General features: G+C 45.9%; 1 protein-coding gene across 5 annotated transcripts in view; it reads left to right on the top strand.

Moving 5' to 3' along the window:
• EML5 (EMAP like 5) overlaps window positions 1–23,991 on the top strand; it is a 303,917-nt gene that overhangs the window by 224,956 nt on the left and 54,970 nt on the right. For all 5 annotated transcript variants that reach the window (XM_042858583.2, XM_042858582.2, XM_065593492.1 and 2 more), the window contains 3 exons: window positions 4,250–4,451; window positions 8,366–8,492; window positions 11,498–11,512. In XM_042858583.2, coding sequence (XP_042714517.2) covers window positions 4,250–4,451; window positions 8,366–8,492; window positions 11,498–11,512 — 344 coding nt within the window. The remainder of the gene's footprint in view (window positions 1–4,249; window positions 4,452–8,365; window positions 8,493–11,497; window positions 11,513–23,991) is intronic.

Genomic DNA, 23,991 nt, shown 5'->3' with positions numbered 1-23,991 from the left:
CTCGCCACGAGCACCGCTGCCCGAAAGTTTTTCCCCTCAGTGGTATCCATCGAGTCAGCTCTTGTACTCCCTGGAGTCACGTGCTCATGATGCCGGTAGAAAGGGCCTCGCAGCACCCTCAGTTCCTTCTTACTGCCCGTGACAGTCGCTGGAACTACTTCGTCCTTGTGTTCACAAATACTCCTCAGCGGATTTTGTTTCTAATTTGTTGTGTATAGTTACCATTATTATAGTTAAGTTTTAGTTGTTAGAACAGTTGTTAGGTTAATGAACCCCAAGTTGCGGGGTTAGTCACTGCCTGGCACCGGGATATGCCTCAGTTTCTGAGGTTTAAGCCTTGTGGTTCTTGCCACAAGCCTATGCCGGTGAGCAACCCCCATTCCAGCTGCATTAAGTGCCTGGGGGAAGCTCATGTGCAGGAGCGCTGCAAGATCTGCAAAAATTTCATGCCCCGCACCAAAAAAGATGGGGACAAGAGACTTAAGTTTATTCTTATTGAGGCAGCTCTCTGTCCTCCCTCGGAGCCAAGTCCCTCGGACTCAGCACCAAGTACTTCAGCTTCTTTCAGAAGCGCCCCAGCGACTATTAGGACTTTGTGCCGGTGTCCATCCCCGGCACCGAGAAGGGACATTGCTTCTGCCTCTCGGGAGCCTCGTCACCATCTGTCATCTCCAGGGCCGAAGAAGACTGCGCTGGCCAAGGACTCTCAGCACTGCTCTTCATCACTGGTGCTGAAAAAGATGGACAGAAGTCAATCCCCAACCCCCAGGTCACAGAGAGACTCTAGTAGAGTGCAACCCGTGCCAGGCCACTCTGAGATCTCTAGAGCAGGGGTCAGCAACCTTTCAGAAGTGGTGTGCCAAGTCTTCATTTATTCACTGTAATTTAAGGTTTCGCGTGCCAGTAATACATTTTAACGTTTTTAGAAGGTCTCTCACTATAAGTCTATATTATATAACTAAACTATTGTTGTATATAAAGTAAATAAGGTTTTTAAAACATTTAAGAAGCTTTATTAAGGGGGGAGGGATAGCTCAATGGTTTGAGCATTGGCCTGCTAAACCCAGGGTTGTGTGTTCAATCCTTGAGGGGGCCATTTAGGGATCTGGGGCAAAAATCTGTCTGAGGATTGGCCCTGCTTTGAGCAGGGGGTTGGACTAGATGACCTTCTGAGGTCCCTTCGAACCCTGATATTCTATGATCCCTATGATGATTTAAAATTAAATTAAAATGCAGATCTTATCAGTTTAGTGTGATCCTTGCCCTTGCTTTTCCTTGCTGAGTTTTCCAATGTCTGGCACGTATTTGGATACTTTAAGCTGCACAGAGGCTTCTGAGTGATCAGTTGTTAACTGGTTCCGATTAGGACAGATTTCATATGTGAAAATATATGGATCCAAATACTGAAAGTATTGCAAACGAAATTTCCTTCAAACAGTAAAATTTCACTGCCAGGGACGTCCAGCAGGTCAGAATAGAGACCCCATGATCTCTCTCGGTAGCTTCAGTTGCACTCCGCAGATCTCCAAACTTTGATGCTCACAATTCTGACCTTTTTAACTGAATGAGCTGCATTTCGAAATCTTCAGCACCCATCCACTGAAATACAGACAAATCCAAGTCGCTTTCGTTGAACTTTTCAGATTTAATTAGAAAAGAAAGCATTGGGCCAAATCACTGGAAATCTTGAAATGTGTCAAAAATTTCAGATTCCAGTTCTTGCATGTACATTCCAATCTCATTGACACTGACAGTGCAACGTCTCGATAGCTCTTTTATGTGTTGGAAGTAGTGGAAAGTCGAAGTTCGAATATCCCAAGAAAAAACTGCTAGTTTTACAACAAATGCTTTCCAGGTTTCATAAAGATCCAGAACCGTTTGCCCTGCACTCTGGAGACAGAGGTTGAGCTCGTTTAGGTGAGTGGGACCTCACGAGCTCCTTTTTTATCCAAGAAGTGTAGTTGCTCCTAAGGTTGGGAGCTGTGAAGGAGGTTCCACAGTAGCTAAGGAGCCAGGGGTCCTATTCCAGTTATTTCCTAATCCTGAAGGCCAACAGCAGTCTCAGACCAATTCTAGACCTGCAGAAGCTCAAGAAGTTCATGAAGAGACTGAAGTTCTGCATGGTCTCCTTGGCCTCTCTCACCCCCTCCTTGGATCCCCTCAATTTGAAGGATTCTTATTTTCATATTGCAGTCTTTCAAGGACACAGAAGGTTCCTCAGATTTATCGTGAATCAAGTGCACTACCAGTTTGCAGTGCTTCCATTTGGCCTATCAGTGATCCTTTGGGTGTTTACGAAGTGCATGGCAGTCATCACGGTCTTCCTGGGGAAACAAGGGGTTCAGGTCTACCCTTACCTCAACGACTGACTGATCAAAGGTTGGACTGAGGCCCAGGTGGAGACAAATGTAAAGTTAATACAGTCAACTTTCCAGGACTTGGGCCTGTTAATAAATACCCAGAAGTCTACCCTTTCCCTGGTTTAAAGGATAGAATTTATTGGTGCAATCCTCGACTTGGTCAAAGTCAGAGCCTTCTTCCCAGAAGCCCAGTTCCAAGAGCTAGGGGCACTTATGGAAAGCCATCACCAAGACAAAGTACCTAATACACCTGGGCCACATGGTATCATGCACCTATGTGTTGCAGCAAGTGAGACTACAGCTCAGACCTCTTCAGGCTTGGTTGGCATTGGTATATGCACCGGGCCAACACCGCTTGGACAACCTGGTGTTGGCACGGCTGACAGGACTCCCGTTTGAACTGCTGGCAATGTGCTTTCTGCTCTGCCTATCCTGGAAGGTAGCCTTCCTGGTGGCCATTACTAGAGCCCTGTGTGGATACCAAAAATTTTCCGGCGGTGGTGCTTGGGGCGAGCACACACGTACACTGGAATAGACATGAGCAACATATCTCAAAGAACAACAGTTACAGAAGGTTAGTAACCAGGTTTTTTATATTTAATTCGAACATTTGGTTTTTTTCCTTCCTTACTAAAATCAATATTTGGTGAAAGATTCTTGATGCACTAATGCAATAAATCAGTGTTTCCCAAACTTGGGACGCCACTTGTGTTGGGAAAGCCTCTGGCGGGCCGGGCCAGTTTGTTTAGGGTCCGGCCGATTGCGGCTCCCACTGGCGGCGGTTCGCTGCTCCAGGCCAATGGGAGCTGCTGGAAGTGGTGCAGGCCGAGGGACATACTGGCTGCCGCTTCCAGCAGCCCCTATTGGTCTGGAGCAGCGAACCGCAGCCAGTGGGAGCAGTGATCGGCCGAACCTGCAGAGGGAGCAGGTAAACAAACTGGCCCGGCCCACCAGGAGCTTTCCCTACACAAGCGGCGTTCCAGGTTTGGGAAACGCTGCAATAAATTATTGAAAAAGATATATTAGAATTGGAAAAAATACAGAGAAGGGAAACAAAAATGATTAGGCATATGGAACAGCTTCCATATGAGAGATTTTAAAAGGACTGGGACTGTTCAGGTTAGAAAAGATATGACTAAGGGGAGATATGATAGAGGTGTATAAAATCATGAATGGTGTGGAGAAGGTGAATAGGAAAGTGTTATTTACCTCTTCACATAACACAAGAACCGCGGCTCACCCAATGAAATTAATAGGCAGCAGGTTTAAAACAAACATAAGGAAGTACTTCTTCACACAATGCACAGTCAACCTGTGGAACTCGTTTGCTAGGGGATATTGTGAAGGCCAAAAATATAACTGGGTTCAAAAAAGAATTAGATAAATTCCTGGAGAATGGGTCCATCAATGGCAATTAGCCAAGATGGTCGGGTACTCAACCTCATGCTCCAGATATCCCTAAACTGCTGGCTGCCAGAAGCTGGCACTGAACATGGATCATTTGATAATTGCCTTGTTCTGTTTCATTCCATCTGAAGCATCTAGCACTGGCTGCTGTCAGAAGACACAATACTGGGTTAGATGGACCATTGCTCTGAGTCAATATTGTCATTCCTATGTTCTTATTGTAAATTGCAGTGACTTTGCTCTTCGTTTTCTTAACCAGAGCCCCACTGGAAATGCAGATCTGGTTTATATTTCACCAAGTTGCTGGATGATTAAGGAATTCGTCAAATTATATAATACAGAATAAATGCAAAACTATTTTAAAGCATATGCTTTTAAAAGGTTAAGGATATAGTAGTGGATAAAATGTCTTTTATTAGCAGCTCATTTTAATTTTATTTAGAAGAGTTGATTAAACTTTTGTCTCTTTTTTTTATATTTAGGGAAAGTTTGGAAAATTTAAGAGGTATGTGGCCCATAGTACGCATGTAACAAATGTTCGTTGGACTCATGAGGACAGTTTGTTGGTCACTGTCGGTGGGGCAGACACCTCTCTAATGCTGTGGACCTATGAGATGGAGGGACATCGAGAGAGCAGGCAGTGTGATAGTGAAGAATCTGATCTAGATTCTGAGGAAGATGGAGGTCAGTAATATTCTTAAGAAATACTAGTGTAAGGCCTGGTCTACACTGGGGGGGATCGATCTAAGGTTAAGCAACTTCAGCTACGTGAATAACGTAGCTGAAGTCGATGTATTTAGATTGACTTACCGTGGTGTCTTCACAGCGGTGAGTTGACTGCTGCCGCACCCCCATCAACTCTGCCTGCACCTCTCACCGGGCTGGAGTACAGAAGTCGACGGGAGAGCGCTCGGGGATTGATTTATCGCATCTAGACTAGACGCGATAAGTCGATCCCCGCTGGATCAATCGCTGCATGCCGATCCGGCCGGTAGTGAAGACATACCCTAAGAGAGCAATTCTTGTTTCTTTTAGAAAAACTGCCAATTTAGAAATAAAAATATTTATATAGCTATTTTTATCCAAAGATCACAAACTACTTTAGAGACATTAATTAAACTTTATAGCATCCTGTATGAGATACAGACCAATAAATATAGTCATGGGAAAACTGATAGATTAAGTGGTTTGCCCAAGACCACAAAACTATTCAGTGTCTGAGTCTGTGGAACAGAACCCAAGAACTTGCTCTAGCCACAACACAACACTAGAAATTGCATGGATAGATTTGGTGTACCAGCAGAATCTAACTGCCAGAAACCTATATAAATGTTAAAATCAATAAATAATTATATTAAAGAAGTCAGCAAAATAAAGTTAATGTTTAAATATCATTTATTTTAAAAATGATGAAGAAAAGGATGTATATGGCTGTTGAAATCTACATCATGAATGAATCTGGTTGTCTTGAGGTTTTCTAAAAAGCCTTTGTCTGTTGTATCAGTGTAGTAGCCTGAAATATGCTCATGTTAGTATTACGGGCCACCTTATCATAAAATTCTAAAATGAACAGGAGTAACAACATTTAATCACATTACATAGAACTAAATATCAGTTCTTCCTGCAATACTGAATGTGTGTGTTATAAAGGGTTCCTATTCAAATCATAGTTCAGGAGTTCGTTCTCAAGCAGGGGTGCTCAGGATTTTCCCAAGGTTGTCAGTACCTCCTCTGTGCTCCCAAGTGAATTTTGCTTCCTCTGTTCAGGGCCGGCTCCAGGGTTTTGGCCGCCCCAAGCAGCCAAACAAAACAAAAACAAACAAACAAAAGCCGCGATCGCAATCTGTGGCGGCAATTCGGCGGGAGGTCCTTCACTCCGAGCAGAAGTGAGGGACCGTCCGCCGAATTGCTGCTGAACAGCTGGACGTGCCGCCCCTCTCCGAAGTGGCCGCCCCAAGCACCTGTTTGGTAAGCTGGTGCCTGGAGCCGGCCCTGCCTCTGTTACATTCAAGAGAATGAATCACAGTCTTCAGATACTCCTAAACTATCGCTGGCAGATTTGGCTTTTTTTATCCCTAAATATTAGATTCTTCTGAAGGCAATTTAACTTTGTTGGCATTGAAATACATCAGATCACACCAAATAGGCATTTTAAAACATTAATTGGGGAGGATTCTCCTGGACTCCTCCCCTGCTTCTTAAACAGGTCTTAGTTTCTGTGTTGCAAATCTGTCACCATCTTGTAGGCTGCTCAGAAGACTTTGGCTATTTGGCAGCTGTCTACATAAATACAGAGAAAAAACACAGCCAGAGCCTAAGCATTTGGATCAGACTCAGCAAGTTTGGAGGTGAGAGAGACACTATTTTGGTTACAGTTAATTTGTGTTTGATAGGCAGCTGGAATTTTCGAATCAGATCGTAAGGAACCCCAGCCTCAAGAATTTGGAGAACAGTTTGTATAGCAAACTATTATGTTTGCCCCAGTCCAAAAAAGTAATTTATCTTGGCATCATAATTTTATTTCTAAAGCTGATCATAGAGGCTCTAGGCGCTGAGCTAACAGTTAAAATACATGCATAAAACAGCACAAAACCTAAACAATATAATATTAAAATGTCAAAAAGGTATAATTTTAAGCATAACCTTTGCCAGTGTGACACATACATCAACAACTAAACTACTCTTCTGTGGGACCTGTGATTTTTAAAATGTTTGACAAGTCTTGATCTGAAAAGACAAAAGGATTCTGAGGTGTGTGTGTGTGTGTGTGTGTGTGTGTGTGTGTGTGTGTGTGTGTGTGTGTGTGTGTAAAATGAGACTTGGTAACAAATCTGGGTCCAATTCACTTAAATTGACATTTCACTTCAGTAAGTTGTGCAGGCACTGGCCCACCACTTTTTATTTTTCTGTTATTTTCTGGTGAGACAGATATCTAAACTAACCATACTACAGTGGTCCCCAAACTTTTTACCGCTCGCCCCCCTTACTCCTAGCCACATCCCTCTTTTCCCCCTCCCTCTCGCCCTCCAGGGCCAGGAGCAGGGCCACAGCTCCGGAAGGTGGGGACGTGGACAGAAGGAAGGGGGCTGGAAGGAGGCGCGGGGCCAGAAGCAGAGCTCGGTGGTGCTCCCTTCCCACCCCCTGTGGGAGCTGGCCCGGCCCCAGTCACGCCCCCCAACATTCCTCCGCATCCCCCCACAGGGGTACACCCAACAGTTTGGGGGCACCTGCCGTACTACCATCTTGGAAATGCTTGAGATTACAATTACAAAGAAACTACAACAAAGAGCAATCATTCACAGACCATAAGTGCAAGAGAAAAATTCAGACATTCCCAATATCTCTCTGCCAGCCTAAGAAATCATGACATTACAAGGACTTCCTCTATAGCAGTTCAAACAGCTGCTAACCAAGCCATAGGGATAATCTTCCCAGTCACGCTTCTCCCATGACATGCCCTTTATTTGAACTTGATATCAAGTCGACCATAACGTTTACAAGTTTAGGGGAATAGCTGTGCAAAAACATTAAAACAGGCAGCATAGAAATAACTATACATAATCTAAGTCCGTGGTCTCCAAACTTTTTTGATCGTGCACCCCATCAGTAAAAAAAATTTGAGCACGCACCCACTGCCGCGCCGGCTCTACCATTTTTGCTGAAGCAAAAACAAAAAAAGCCGCTTGGACTCCTGCCCGGACTCTTGCCTGAACTGATGAAGCCAAAAAAAATAAATAAAGCGCTCCTCCTACTGCGCACCCCACTTTGGAGACCACTGATCTAAGTAATTTAGTTTTACATCTTTATTTGCTACTTAATTAGCAGACAATTGCAGGTTTGGCATGGAAGACCCTATGGCAGTGGTGGGCAACCTGCGGCCCATCAGGGTAATCTGATTGTGGTCCGCGAGACATTTTGCTGATGTTGACCATCCACAGGCACAGCCCCCCGCAGCTCCCACTGGTTGCAGAACGGGGAACTGCGGCCACTGGGAGCTGCGGGGGGCCGTGCCTGCGGACGCTCAACATCAGCAAATTGTCTCACAGCCCGCAATCAGATTACCCTGATGGGCTACATGCAGCCTGCGGGGGCCGCAGGTTGCCCGCCGCTGCCCTATGGTGGTTGAAATTACTGCCCTTTGAAATTCTTCTGTGTTGTCTTTCCACATTTTAAAGAATGCATTGCATTTTTTCCTACTGATATTTTTAAATGACTCTTGTTGACCCTCTCTTTATCTTTTAATCACTTCTTTTTTTTTAAAGTGGACTCCCTAATTTATTTTTGAGTTTGTATTTTAAGAAGGTGGTATGCAGTGGTGTTGTAGCCGTGTTGATCCCAGGATATTGGAGAGACAAGAAGAGCTCTGTGTAAGCTTAAAATCTTGTCTCTCTCACCAACAGAAGTTGGTCCAATAAATGATATTACCTCAACCACCTTGTCTGTCTAAGAAGGTGGTATTTAATTACATGTATATTGTATTACTTTTTATTTGATTGCCTAGTGCTCTGGCAGAAGGGATGCTACAGAAATAAAATAATTATTTATTATTTTTCACTTCCTATTTCTCTTAGTCCTTTTTACTATATTGATTTTATTAGGTTATGACAGTGATGTGACACGAGAAAATGAAATTAATTACACCATCAAAGCCTTATCAACAAACATCAGACCAATGTTTGGAATTAAGCCTCATCTGCAACAAAAGGAGCCATCACTAGATGAAAGGTAAGTTCTAAATTGGAGTTATATGTAGCTAAGAAAAGTAGCAGATATATTTTATAATAAAACATAATTACATTGATGCATTGAATGCATAAAGAGAGCTAACACATTTTAAATCAGTACGACTTTTGAAACATCTTTGACCAGACAATTATTTACATCTAGATCATGCCTCCATTTTTCTAAATGGAGGGAATTTAAAAAAATGCATAAATGCCCTGTGCAAATGATAACATTTGAGGAATTTCTTGGATAATATGGTCATTTGCCTCTGTTCTTCTTCGAGTGATTGCTCATGTGTATTCCACAATAGGTGTGCGTGCTCACCACGTGCACCGGTGCCGGAAGTTTTTCCCCTAGCAGTACCCGTATGAGGGGAGCACCCCCGTGACCCCTGCAGTGGTGCCTGCCTGGCGTGGTATAAGGGGAGCTGCTCGCTCCCCGCACCCTCAGTTCCTTCTTGCCACCAGTGAAGGTGCATCGGAACTGCTCTGCTCCAGCTTTGCTGTAGCTTGTTCCCAGAACTGTTCGTTTGTTCAGCGTTAGTACCTGAAGTTAGTTAGCTGTTTAGTTAGTTTAGTCAGTGAACCCGGGCCGGGGCATGCCCTGCAACCCCGGGTTTAAGTCATGCAGCTCTTGTAGGCGTTCTATGCCAAGAAGTGACCCTCACGCACCCTCTTTGCGCTGCTTGGGAGAAACCCATATCAGCGAAAGGTGCAAGATTTGCATGTTTAAGCCTCGGCCCAAAAGAGAAAGGGACATTAGGCTCCGGGCCATCCTGATGGAGTTGGTGCTGACTCCGAACTGGCACCACGGCGTGGGTACGCGGCGATCCTCCAGTGCCATCAACCAGCTGGCACCACTCCCCATTCATGGGGAATGCCAAAAGAGCCAGGAAGACTCCCTCTTCGCAGCGGCACCGAGGGAAGTCTGGGACAGAGGTTAGGCCCATGTCGGGCAGTCCTTGATCCCCACCGGGCCCCAGGCCTCCAACTCAAGTTGAGCAGAGTAGTCCGTCCCCTTCGGGACAGACATCTCCGGATGTCTGGATGCCGTCCACGCCTGAAGCCTTCCAGGCAGCCTGGGACGTCATGTCCATGCCGGTGCCCGGAGCGCTGCCGATGTCGGCCCCGCGCTCCAGAGGCAAGCCACCGCTGGGATCTCTACAGTCGCCTCCGGCCCGGTACCAGTCTCGGTTGGGGGAATGTTCCCGACGCCGATCACCGCCCAGCGACCACTCGGGGCAGAGTCCAGGTGGATTGCCCTCAACGCCGACCAGACTGTCTGGCTGGGTCCTGTCCGTCCGGGTCTCGCGGCACCGCTCATCCTCAAGGAGCGAATATTGACGGGAATATTGCCGTCGGTCCTCGTCTTGGAGAGGGCACCACAGTCGGTCACGGCACGGTGGTCGATGCTGTTCCTACTCGGACTCCCGCTCCAAGTCTCCGCCAAGACATCGCAGCCCTGGGCATCGATCACCAGCGTCTCGCCATCGCGGGTCCACCCATCGTGGCCATTTGAGGAGCAGCTATTACCGTTGGTACCGGTCCTCCATGTCTAGATCGCACTTCCGTGGCTGTTGTAGATCCTGGCACCGCCGGTCCAGAGACAGCAGCAGATCTTACGCCAGCCTGGTCTCCATTCGTAGCAGTCCTTTGATGGGCCAGGCCAGCTGACCCGGACAGCCAGCCCCACCGGTGCCAAAGCAGGTGCAGTGGCACCAAGCGTCATGGCCGGCCCAATGGTACCAGTGGGCACCGTGGCCTCCAGCGCAGCCCCCGGTGGGAGCTCGCTCGGTGGCTGGAGCTTCGGAAGCACCGTCAGCCTCCCTCTCCAGATCCCCGAGAAAGGAGTCGGGGGGATGTACGTCCTCGGCACGGTGCCTGGAGTCCGACCAGGTGGTGGACCCTCCGGTGCTGGCCGACACCCAGAGCAGTGCACCGACCTCTTTGCCCCACCCAGAGGAGGTGATTGCAGCCCCGCCCCCCTCCATCCTGCAGGAGAACTTCAGGGCCCACCAAGAACTCTTAAAGAGGGTGGCAGTAAGCCTACACCTCCAGGCAGAGGAGATGAAGGAGCCCTCGGACTCCCTGTTTAACATATTGTCCCCATCGGCACCAGGTAGGGTGACCTTACCTCTCCATGAAGGGGTGGCTAAGATTTCAAATGCCCTGTGGCAAACACCGGCCTCGTTGGTCCCAATCTCTAAAAAGGCGGAACGCAAGTACTTTGTACCCACTAAGGGGCATGAGTACTTCTATACCCACCTGGCACCCAACTTCTTGGTGGTCAAGTCGGTCAACCACAGGGAACGGCAGGGTCAGCCAGCCCCAACCCCAAAGAACAAAGAATCTCAGAGACTGGACTCTTTCAGAGGGAAAATTTATTCATCTTCGAGCTTCCAGTTACGAGTGGCAAACCATCAGGCTCTCCTGGGCCGGTACGAATTCAATCTGTGGGGCTCCCTGCCTAAGTTTGAGGACTCCCTCCAGGAGCATGATAGGAAGGAGCTAGTGGAGGAAGGGGCAGCGGCTGCTAGGGCGTCCCTGCAGGCAGCCTCGGATGCTGCGGACACGGCCGAACGATCAATGGCTTTCACGGTAAAAATTGAATTCAGGCACTCAAAAATAAGGATATACCATAATTAAGATTATCCATGCAACTTAATTTGGACCCCTTGTCAAAAGTACAAATGCAATAAATTCTACAGCATTGTAAACAAAGTGCTGATCCAGCCCCCAATGAAGTCAGTGTGAAGATTCTCGTGACTTCAATGAACATTGGATCAAGGCCTAAAAGGTTAGGACCAAAACCTTCTAAGTAGGGAGGCTGGAGGAGTAATGGAGACAGAATTTGATTCACTGCATTCATTTTCATTTTTTAGCCCAGATTTCTGCTAATATATTACTGCAATTCTGTTCTGTTAAAAAAAAATTAAAAATTTTCTTAACTATATACTAATTTTTGTTTTCTCTTTCTTCATTTTTCCCTTTTTGCTTCCTGTGTAGGCAAGGGGTAGTAAGGTAAGTTTTCTTATCTTTATAATAATCCAAGATAAAGCGTTTTTATTACAAAGCTTTGAAAAGTAGAGTTGTACGTTGACACAGCAATGAATGCTTAAAATAAGGTGCATTATGCAACACACTGTTTATTAAAATGGCAGATTGTTACTGGGCAGTGAAGGGATTAGGGGACAAATAAAGAGCTAAGTACACAGTGTGAGTAGCTGGGCTGGGCATGAGGTAGAAAAGCATGGAGTCAGGAGGACAAGTCTTCCCTCTTCCTTCTGGTTGAAGAACAGTTCTTCTGCGGTTACTTCAGTCCAATGGCTGAAGTAACCTCTATGGACCTTTCGTGCAAACCCCTGTGAGCGAGAAAGATGTAGAATCCATGCTGTGTTATGTACCCTGCCAAATACAACCCATGTCTGCCCGCTCCCACCCTTTGAGTGAAACCAGGATCGACATTGCACATGAGGAGGTTGAACCCCTTGCATGCCTGCCTGGCCCCCACTTGCACAGTGGACGCATAGTGCTTCTGTTGCTAAGGGCTCCTCTGCCGTATTGGAGAGAGCTGCATTGTCTCTTAGTACACTATTCCCATTAACACTATTTTGTTCTTGTTTCTGAGTATTCTTATGAAGGGAAAGCCAGTATTTCTCACTGAACTCCAGAACATATTGGAAAGAAAGCAGACCATACCTGCTTATTGCTGTGATAGTGCTCAGAAAGTATATAGTATACATCCCGATGCAAGGGTTTACAGTGCAGTCTTTTTTCATAAAGAGTTAATGAAGATCATTCCTTTGATATTTTCCATTTGTTCACTTACATTTCAGTTGAGTATACAATATACATCAAACAGGGGGTCTCTGATAGTCTGTGGTATGAGTAAATTTGATACATCTGCCTAAGTATTACAAAAAAGTTTAAAATATCACCTGTAAAAATATTTCTTGTTTTTACACCAGTTTTGACTAAATATACTCATAGGACCACAGAGATGTACTGAAGTAAAGTTGTGCTTCTGAGGGGCGGATGTCCCCCATTTAATATATATATTTTAAAACTTGTGTGTAAACAAAACATTATATCTTAGAAGTTATCTTAACCTTTTTAATACATAGTGCAGCAAGATTAAATTTTTATATAGGGTAGAGAAAAATGAATATTACCAGGTAATGGAGGTATAAGACTATGTACATCTGTGATATAGGTATTATGACATTAAGTGCAATACTCAAGATGTTTGTGATGGTAACTATGCCTGAGTTTTCTTTCTGGTCTCATGCATCATTTTTCCTATGTTGTGCTCCTTATATTTAGTAGATAAAAGTAATATAATTTTGTTTTACCTGCATAATTAATAATGTTTTGGCTTAACCGTTTTATTTCACCTTTGGGGAACAGTTCCTCTGTTTTCCCCCACAGGGTAAATGAGATTTTTGCAACTTTGTGGTGACTTTTCTACTGCTTGTGGTGACAATCTTGTATAGGCATTTAATATTAAAAGGAAGATGATTCTACAGCTGTTTTTGAAGCTTTAAATATTTGGGACTATTTGTTCCCCTGCAGTGCAAGGGAACAAAAGGACAAAAACTAGAAAGAAAAGGGGTTTAAAGGTGTATGGAAGGGGTGGCTGGCCACATGCGGTGCTCCAACCTCCTAGCATAATTGCTTGCTGTCCTGCTGTATAATTCCCATTGCAGAAGAGCAAGACAGGGAAAAAGTGGAATGGTCTGGTGGAACAGCTGCTTTATATGGCTTGTCTCTCAATGGAAATGGGTCCAAAAAAATTGGAAGGTGCAGCTGCTCTGAGCAGCATTAACTCATGCGATCAACTGTATGACCCCCCCGAAGAGGAGTTCCTGGCCACTAATGACAGTATATCAGGCAGGGGAGACAATGGCAACACAACAACTGTACCGTCTATTCTTTTGTTCTGGGGATGGCAAGGAGAAGTGTGGCGCCAAGAGCCACAACTGCATATGGCTTGAAATCTTTGGGGTCTTTGCTATTAATTCCTGTGTGTCTTTGGCTGATGCAAGTAACTTTGGGTACTACCCCTTACCTCCTCCACAATGTCACTTACGCAACAGCGTGACAAGGAAATGTGGTGGTATTTTGGTTTTCCAAGAGCTGATAAACTTATAAGGTAAGTATTCTCTTACTATGTAGTTTTATGTAAGGAAAGCATGTGACCCTTCATTTTCACTGGAAACTCCTTATTTGGATATAGTAGCTGCCCTAGTAGGCATTTCCAATGAAAATGCAGTTTTGAAATATTCAAAAATGGAAGTGGAGAATTTTTTCTTTCTTAGTCCTGAATTCAAACTAACATGAGATAAAAATTATCATACAGTTGGGTAAAGTTAATTTACATAGTATCCTATAAAATCTGAGAGCTTAAGGGAGTTAGATTCCCAGGTCCTATTGAAAGTTGGTGGAAGTTGTGTGATTAACTCCTTTTGATCTCTTTGACTGTCATCCTTAATTGCTCTGAAGGTTAATATTAAAAGTAGAAATGGACCAAAACTTTACATTTCTGACCTGATGATTTTTTACAGAATATGTGGGTGTTAGAACTCAGGGGTTTGGTTCAGCCTATACAGAGTTAGAGGTCAGTTGCAAAGTGTGAATATAGATCTGAATTTCCAGAAAATTTAGGGAGAAATTGGATGCAGTGTTTTGTTTTGGACCCATTTCTAATCAAGTCATGTTATTCTCTTGTGAAACAAAGTGTTTTCACATAGCTATGACTTATAGTTTGTATTGGTATGTTTATTGTATCCATTATTTAGAATGATAAAATGCTATGGATTGTAAGGCAACACTCACATGTGACATTTGAATGATTTATATTTTCTAAGGTGTGTGCATCATTTACCTATTTTTTCTTTGTGGCATTTTTATATATTTGATGGGTCACAAAAGACTGGGAAACCATTTTTAATGACAAACCTTTTCTAAATGTCTCTCTCTTTTCATCTGTATTGTTGGGTTGTTTTGTATATTTGACTGGACATGTTTTTGTAAGAGAGAAAGTTTGGGGTTTTAGGAAAGTTATAGAACGGCTCATCATAAGAATGGAAGTGTGAAATCAAGGGAGAATTGCCCAGTTTGCATAATGCAATGAGCAGTATGCACAAATCGGACCAGTTAAAGTGCTATAAAAAAGCAGTGTTATTTTCTTGAAACTTAAGGCCAAGAATTTCAAAAGCGATCAGTGATTTTGGGTGTCTCCATTTTTGGATGCCCAAACTGAGATCCCTTTAAGGGGCCTGTTTTTCAGAAAGTATTGATCATTGTATCCACCTGAAAATCAGGCCCCTTTAAGGTGTCTCAAATTGGGCATCCAAAATCATTAGCCACTTTTGAAAATTGTCGCCAATGTGTATTTCTCTGAAGTGACTCTTAAAGAATGGCTTCCTTAGGTTCCATGATTGTCTCTCAGTTTACAAGTAAAAAGGTACCAGACAACCCTGAAGATTCAACATGAAATATGTAAGTCAAGTAGGATTTTTTTTTTCCTGAGTCATGTGTCATCCCCAGTAATAAATATTTTTCTACAAGGTGGCCTATTGTTGAAGGCATTAGCCGACCCCACTAAGAACTGTGAACCTTCCAGAAAAGTAGTGTTTGTTAGGACTATATGAGCACTCCCACATAGCTCAGAATGTTAAGAGCTGAAGTTGTAAGAGAAGTGAGGTCCTCAGTAGCTTCAGTTCCTTCCTTTCCAACTACTGATTCTGGGACCAGCCACTATTATCAAGCTTCAGTCTGGCAAACACTGTGGGACCAGTTCTGAGGTTGATCAGATGATGAGGTCAACACCCTTGTCTGTGTCTGATGGTGGGGTATCCTTAGTGCCAGGGATTTAGATGATCTCTCTTCTCAGCCATGAACTGCATACTGCTATTTGTGTGAGTTCCTCACTGTCAGAGTGTCTCAGCATTGGGGGAGTCTCCAGCTAAGCCATCTCCTGTCAGTGCTGAATTTTCCTCCCAGTGCTATGCCCCATGTTTAGTGAAGTCTGTTTACTCTCTCCCTGCTGTCAAGCAAAAGGGCAAACAGAAGCTGATCCCAGATAGGATCTGCACCAGGGAACTTATTTCCATTGTGGAGGAAAAAGAAACTGCTATGGATATAGAGGGTACATCAATCATTGAAGGTCTGGGTTCTGAAGATACTTCTGATCTTTCATGGATGGCAATTCCCAGGATTCTGTCTGGTTGTCCCTACTTTGGAGACAGTGTAGTCTCCCAGTGATGATGCCCCTTTTGTCTGTCTTTAATTAGGTATATATGCTATAATGGTGCAGGGCATATGTGAGCACTTCATGAACATTAATTCTTCTTCAAGTGCTTGCTCATCTTGATTCCATTGTAGGTGTGCACACCGCCACGTGCGCGGTCATCAGAGATTTTTGCCTTAGCGGTATCCATAAGGCTGGCTGTGGCGCCCCCTTGAGTGCCACATCATGCACTTGGATATCAGGCACCGCCGTTCCTACTCCCTTTCAGTTCCTTCTTACCGCCCGAGGTCGTCAGTCAGAGCATCTTTCCTTGCTTGGAAAGGGTTGGCAGTTTTGTCGTCTTGGACTTGTGCCTTAAATCCTTGTATATAGTTATTCTTAGTAGTTAATGTTAAGTACCTGTTAATAGCTTAGTTGTTAGTAGTAAAGGTCCCAGCAGGGACTTTGCCCCTGTAGGACATGGCCCGATCTCTGGGTTTCAAGTCCTGCACAGAGTGTAACAGGCCTATGCCTGTTAGTGACCCTCATGACAGTTGTCTCAAGTGCTTGTGGGAGGCACACACATCAAAGACAAGTGCTATATCTGTAAGAACTTTTGGCCCTGCACGCAAAAGGAGTGGGATATTCAACGCCGAGGTCTCCTTATGGAGTCTGCCCTCTGTCTGGTGTTCGAGCCATCTCGGCACGACTCGCTGAGCACCTTAGCGTTGGTGAAGAGTGCACCCTGGCACCGGGCTCCACCCGGCACCACTCTCTGTCGCCGGTACCAAAAAAGAAGGCGCAAAAACACGGCTCCCCAGTGCTGGTGAGGAAAAGGAACTGCCTTGGGCCGTCCGCTTATTCCGGAGTCCCACAGTCGGCCTTCACCAGTTGGGGCCGTTAGCCCAGTAAAAGGTCCTCCTCCGACTCCTGCAAGCAGTATTGGACCGTCTTCCTTGACGGCACCGACACCAACACGTGCTCTCCAGGCATCGAAGGAGCACAGGCCTCCGCCCGTGCTGCTAGCGCAGCAGGTGCCACAAGCTTTGGCAAAGGCTCCCCAAGAAGGCAAGCTAGCTGAAAAGGCTTCCCAGGAAACAGTAGAGCGCCACAGATCCCCCGAGGCAATAACGTGCTCTCCACCTCCATGCTGATGGATGCCGAAGCCTCTGTCCAGGTCAGCAGATACTCGCCATCAGTTGCTGGCACCATGGTCGCAGTCACCATCATCCTGATGCGGTTCGCTGAGAGGGAGGCGCCGGTCCCCCTACTACCAGCACTGATCACCGTCCCGCAGATCATTGTCTTGTTGCCGATCCCGATCACTAACACTGTGGCAGCGTTCTCCTTCCTGACACTGGTCCCCCGGCACTGACCCTGGTCAATACCTTCAGCGTGGAGGTCCGTCCATGCAGGTTACCAGTCACTGTTATCGGTGGTCTCAAGGCAGACTCAGGCATCTACAGCCCCTCCATGGTCTCCGGAAGGGGGTTCCTCCAGAAACGAGGGTCGCTTCAGCCCATCGCCTAGAACCAAGCAGCAAGAATGGGCTACCGAGCCAGCATCAATAGTGCCGAGACAGTGGCAGCGGGGTCAGTGGCCTATGCATTGGCCTTGTTGGCACGCGTGGGGAGTTCTAGTCATGGCTATGCCTCCTTCATCAGCTGCTGCCTCGGAGCACCATCTACTGGCAATAAGCCCATTACCGGAGTCATGCCTGGAAGCCAAGACTCGAGGGTGTGCCCACCCCTAAGCCACCTTCCCTGGCAGAAGAAGAGGACAAGGGCCCCCCTCAGGTGGGACAATCCTCTTCATCCCCAGACGAGGTGGTTGCGGGACCCTCCACGGCTAGCCTGCCTGATGAGTTTAAGGCCCACCAGGCCTTCCTCTGGTGGGTGGCTGAGAACTTGGGCCTCGAGGTTTAGGAGATGGCCAAGCAGGCAGACACTTTATTCAATGTCCTGTCAGTTTCTACCCCGACCCGTGTCACGCTACTGGTGCATGACGGGGTCCTCAAAATTGCCAAGACCATCTGGCAAACATCCTTCTCCATCTCTCCTACCTCAAAACGGGACGAAAAGAAGTACTTTGCCCCAGCCAAAAGTTTTGAATATCTCTGTACCCACTCTCCCCCTGGCTTGCTGGTGGTCTTGGCGGCCAATGAAAAAGAGAAGCAGGGGCACTGCAGTTTGACCCCGAAAAACAAAGAGGCCAAACAACTGGACTTATTTGGAAGAAAAATTTATTCCACCACCAGTTTACGGTTTCGGGTGGCGAACCATCAGGCCCTCTTGGGCCATTATACCTTTAACTTATGGGACTCCCTCCGTAAGTTCAAGAAGTCCCTTCGTTGGCCAATGGCTCAGGAGTTTGACACTCTGGTATAGGAGAGTACCATGATGGCCCGGTGCGCACCGCAAATGGCTTGGGATGCAGTGGACTCGACAGCCAGGGTGGTAGCGTCCATGGTGGTGATGAGGCGCAGCTCCTGGCTTCAAAAAGCTGAACTTTCACAAGAGATGCAGGCCTCCATATCAATGCGAGAGAGCTCAGGGCAGTCCGCCTGGCCTGCCAGGTGTTCTTGCCACATGTGAGAGGCAAGGTGGTACAGGTCCTGACGGACAATATAGCTGTGATGTAGTACATCAACAGGCAGGCAGGTGCCAAATCCTCAACCCTTTGTCAGGAGGCGCTCAGCCTTTGGGACTTTTGTGTGTTGCATGCCATTCATCTGGTTGCAGCCCACCTACCAGGCTCCAGGAAAGTTCTGGCAGATTGCCTCAGCAGGACTGTCTTGTCTCGCCATGAATGGTTTCTCCATCCGGAGGTGGTTAAGCTAATCTCCCAAAGGTGAGGAACTCCCCAGATGGATCTGTTTGTGACCAGACAGAACAGGAAGTTCCATGAGTTCTGTTCCATCCAGGGTCTGGACGGAGGTTCTCTTTCGGACGCCTTCCTCATCCCTTGGTTGGGGGCGCTCATGTATGCCTTTCCACCTGTGGATTAACGGCACCGGGTCCTGGTGAAAGTCAAGCAGGACAGACCAAGAGTTATCCTTGTGGCCCCCGCATGGCCCCGTCAGCACTGGTTCACCATGCTATTGGACCTTTCGGCAGCTGCCCCTCTTCCCCTGCCTCTTCAGCTGGACTTGCTGTCACAAAACCATGGCAACCTGCTGCATCTGAACCTGGTGGCGCTGCATCTGACGGCTTGGCTCCTGCATGGCTGAGTACAGAACAGGCATGCTTGGCCTGTGTTCAGCAGGTTTTGCTGGGCAGCAGAAAACGGTTCTCATGCTGGGCTTTGGAGAGGCACTTTCAGGCCAAGCAGGCCTCGCTGAAGGAGTCTTGGACTACTTGCTGCATCTCAAGCTTCAAGGGTTGTCCCTCTCGTCCATCAGGCAGTCATCTTGGTTTTGCATTCTGCGCTCCAGGGCAGGTCTCTCTTTGCCCATCCTATGACGGTGAGGTTTTCAAAGGGTCTGGAGTGCCTCTATCCGAACATTCAGGATCCTGTCCCTTCCTGGGACTTGAACCTCCTGCTGTCCAGGCTCATGGGATCCCCCTTTGAGCCTTTGGCTACCTGCTCCTTCTTGCTGCTCTCCTGGAAGGTTTCCTACCTGGTCGCTATAACCTTGGCCTGCAGGATGGATCAGGGCACTCACCTCAGATCTGCCCTATACTGTCTTCTTCAAGGACAAAGTCCAGCTGTGCCTGCACCCAGCGTTTCTTCCCAAGGTCGTCTCCCAGTTTCATACTGGCCAGGATATATACTTCTCAGTCTTCTGTCCAAAGTCTCATGCGTCGGACGAGGAGTGCAGACTTCACACCTTGGACATCAGGAGAGCATTGGCATTCTACATAGATAGAACCAAGCCATTCTGCAAATCGACACAGTTGTTTGTGGCGGTGGCAGACAGGATGAAAGGTTGCCAAGTGTCTGCTCAGCGAATCTCATCTTGGATCACAGTCTGCATTCACTACTGCTATGAGCTGATGAAAGTGCCCCCACCGGCGATTGTGACAGCTCACTCGACGAGGGCACAGGCATCATCGGCAGCCTTCCCGGCGCAGGTGCCTGTGACGGGTTTGGTCACAGAGACCCCCTTGGGACTGTCACCTGATGTGCTGAGCAACAGAGTGTCCTGTGGCACCTTTAAGACTAACAGAAGTATTGGAGCATAAGCTTTCGTGGGTGAATGACCACTTCATCAGCCACAACACAGCTACCCCTCTGATACCTGATGTGCTGAGATTACCTCTGAGCCTGTTTTTCCTGCCAGCTTGGGACTCCAGAATCCTGTCTTGTTGAGCCAGACACGCTACTCCACTGCAACCCAGGTCTGGTGCACACCCCCAAAGCTGCAGACTTTAACCAGAAATTGCTCAGCAAGTCACCTATCTCCGGCACCCAGATACCCAGCTCCCAATGGGATCCAAACCCCAAATAAATCTGTTTTACTCTGTATAAAGCTTATACAGGGTAAACTCATAAATTGTCTGCTCTCTATAACACTGATAGAGACATATGCACAGCTGTTTGCTCCCCTGGGTATTAATCACTTATTCTGGGTTAATTAAGAAACAAAAGTGATTTTATTAAGTATAAAAAGTAGGATTTAAGTGGTTTCAAGAAATAACAGACAGAACAATGTACGTTACCAAGCAAAATACAACAAAACACACAAGTCTAAGCCTAATACATTAAGAAACTGAATACAGGTAAATCTCACCCTCAGAGATGTTCCAATAAGCTTCTTTCACAGACGAGACTCCTTTCTAGTCTGGGCCCAATCCTTTCCCCAGTACAATTCTTGTTCATTCCAGCTCAGGTGGTAACTAGGGGATTTCTTATGACTGGCAGCCACTTTGTTCTGTTCCACCCCCTTTTATATCTTTGGCATAAGGCAGGAATCTTTTGTCTCTCTGGATCCCCACTCTTCCTTCTAAATGGAAAAGCACCAGGTTTAAGATGGATTCCAGTACCAGGTGACATGGTCACATGTCCTGTGAGACCCCAAGCTTCCATTCTTTTCATCCTGACTCACATGAACACAGGAAGGCGTACAAGTAAACAAAGCCATTTACAACCAATTGTCCTGGTTAATGGGAGCCATCAAGATTCTAAACCACCATTAATGGCCCACACTTTGCATAATTACAATAGGACTTCAGAGAATACTTCATATTTCTAGCTTCAGATACAAGAATGATTGATACATTAATACAAATAGGATGAACACACTCGGTAGATTATAAGCTTTGTAATACCTTACAAGAGACCTTTTGCATGAAGCATATTCCAGTTACATTATATTCACATTGCAAGCATATTTTCATAAAGCATATGGAGTGCAACGTCACAGTGCTGATCCAGGAAATCTGTCAGGCGGTGACCTGGTCGTCTATCCACACTTTCACATTGCATTATGTGCTGACACAGCAAGTTTGAGATGATGCTGGCTTTGGTAGAGCAGTGGTTCAGACTGCAAGACGGTAAACTCTGAGCCACCTCTGAGGATTCTGCTTGTGAGTCACCTACAATGGAATCTACATGAGCAAGCATTCGAAGAAGAAAAAATGGTTACCCATCTTTTCGTAACTGTTGTTCTTCGAGATATGTTGCTCATGTCCATTTCATTACCCGACCCCCTGCCCCTCTGTCGGAGTTGTTGGCAAAAAGAAAACAAGAAGGCGTAGGGCCGGCGGCGCCTGATATACCAGAGCATGAGTGTGGCACTCAAGGGGGCACTACGGCCGGCCCTATGGATACCGCTAAGACAAAAATTTCCAATGACCACACATGTGGGCGTGCGCACGCCTACAATGGAATGGACATGAGCAACACATCTCGAAGAACAACAGTTACAAAAAGATGGGTAACTGATTTTTTTATCCTCGGAACTCCCCTGTGTAGTAGTGAAGTGTCATATCCATTTTACAGTTGGGAAACTGAGGCACAATAATATTAAGCAACTTGTCCAAGGTCATACAGGAAATCTGTGGCAGTGCAAGGAATTGAACTTAGATTTCCTGAATCCCAGTTCAATGTCTTCACCACAAGAACTTCTTTCCTCACTTTGGAGTAGTTATATGCAAATTCCCTTTTATTCTTGCCTGTTTAATCTATAGATGAGGTAATCATATTAGCAAAGACCACCCTCAACTTCATGGTGGTTAGGCAATCAGAAGGAACCAACTGAAATGTCTGCTCCTTTAACTCACTTTTCTGACTCTCCCAAGAGGGCTAATGTGTGATCTCCTTCTTTGCCACATCTGTTTGTGGATACTGTCTTTTCTTCACTTTTGTGTATATCCATGATAACTCGCTGGAATCAGACGAGGAAGACATAGAGGGTGACGTCAAACAGTCTTTAACTATTACAAGAAAGCTGGCAGGTGTTATGCTTCTATTGATGATACCATCATGTTTACATCTGTTATCTCATAATGGCTTTCAGCAATCTATACCAATTACTGGTATAGATGTTTGAGTGCTTAATCTGGAGGCTGCAACAGTCCAATGAAAGACATTTCCTTTTTGATATACAGCTTTTGAAGGAGAAATGAAGAATGACTCTGCCTATCAATGAAAGCTGGTAGTACCTTGCTTCATTATAAGTGACTGAACCCAGCATCTCCACCATCTGTCACCAAGAAGGCAGCTGATTTATACCAGGTTTCTTACCAGGGTTCCAGTATTTCTTTTCATGTGCAACTCCTGGTTGCTTCACCTCTGTGGCCAGTGAGAGGACTGAGAGTTTCTGTAACGATGCCGCCTCTGGCAGAACACTTCTGGGAGTATTAATTTAGGACAAATTGCTTAGAGCAGGGCAGTTACAGCCCAAGGCTGGGGTTTCTCCACCTCTAAGGCACACCAAACCAGCCAGACAGAGAGGACTTTGGTTTTACCCCACTGGCTAACCATAAGTTATACAAGCAATTCCCTTGGACACTCCAGTTTCCTAGTATCACTACCAGTGCCACTCGTTATGGGGATGAATGATTATGAAAACCAATACCCCAGTAAAAGAAAAAAGGTTCTCCCAATCCCAAAGGACCAAGCCCCAGACCCAGGTCAATATACAAATCAGATCTTACCCACAAATCACGTTGTTGCCAATCCTTTAGAATCTAAAATCCAAAGGTTTATTCATAAATGGAAAAATAGATGAGAGCTAAAATTGGTTAAATGGAATCAATTACATACAGTAATGGCAAAGTTCTTGGTTCAGGCTTGTAGCAGTGGTGGAATAAACTGCAGGTTCCAATCAAGTCTTTGGAGTACATCCACAGCTGGGATGGGTCATTCAGTTCTTTGTTCAGAGCTTCAGTTTGTAGCAAGAGTCCTCCAGAGGTCAGAAGCAGGATTGAAGACAAGATGGAGGAGATGCAGCAGCCTTTTAAAATCTCTTGCCCTGTGATCTCTCTTTCTTTGTTCCAAAGACAAGCTATCCAGCACATGGCATGAAAAAACCTTAGAGTTCTGTCCATAGGCATGTCCCTGCATGCCTTGCTGAGTTACAAGGTTTATCTGCCTTCTCTCAATGGGCCAATTGTATAGCTGATGCCAAATTGTCTGGGGTGTCACCCAGAAGCATAGCACAAGTTTGAAATAGAGACAGTATAGAGCCAATACTTATAACTTTAAATACAAAAATGATACATGCATACAGATAGCATAATCATAACCAGCAAATCATAACTTTGTCTTAGACACCTTACACAACAACCTTTGTACAATATTTGCTGCAAATATATAACAGTGGTTGCAACAATGATCTATACGGTCACAGTTTGTCAATAATGTCACAGTTTCCTAAGTAGCTGCTGTAATCCATTGCTTCTCAGCTACTGGGGCACAGCCTAGAAGTGGTTTGTGAAGAGAGGTCTGGTGGGTCACATCCCACATGTTGAAAGTAGCAAAATCCCTTAGTCAGTTGCTCCTTCCCTCCCATCTCTGTTGATGTGGGTGCTGCCTCCCCCGCCTTCCAGACACTACATAAATCCAGGCAGCTTGGCAGCTCTTCTGTCTATATAGAGCTCAATTCTAGAGCAAGGGAAACATGCCTCAAGAAGATGTGCCACTGGCCTCACAGCCCTTTGAAGCTCCACTTCCCAGTACCCAGAGCTGGGAACCCAAGGCAGGAGGAGGGGGAAGAAGTCGTACTATTCCCTACATTTTTTTCTCATCAGTGACCCAAAAACTGGCTGAAAAATCATCTTGTTGACAATCTTTTGTACCTGCAAGTTTGAGAACTACTGCTCCA

Source organism: Chrysemys picta, chromosome 4 (assembly GCF_011386835.1).
Source record: "Chrysemys picta bellii isolate R12L10 chromosome 4, ASM1138683v2, whole genome shotgun sequence".
NCBI classification, from domain to species: Eukaryota; Metazoa; Chordata; order Testudines; family Emydidae; genus Chrysemys; species Chrysemys picta.
The sequence above is the reverse complement of the archived record's forward strand: the minus strand, read 5'-3'. Positions and strand labels throughout refer to the sequence as shown.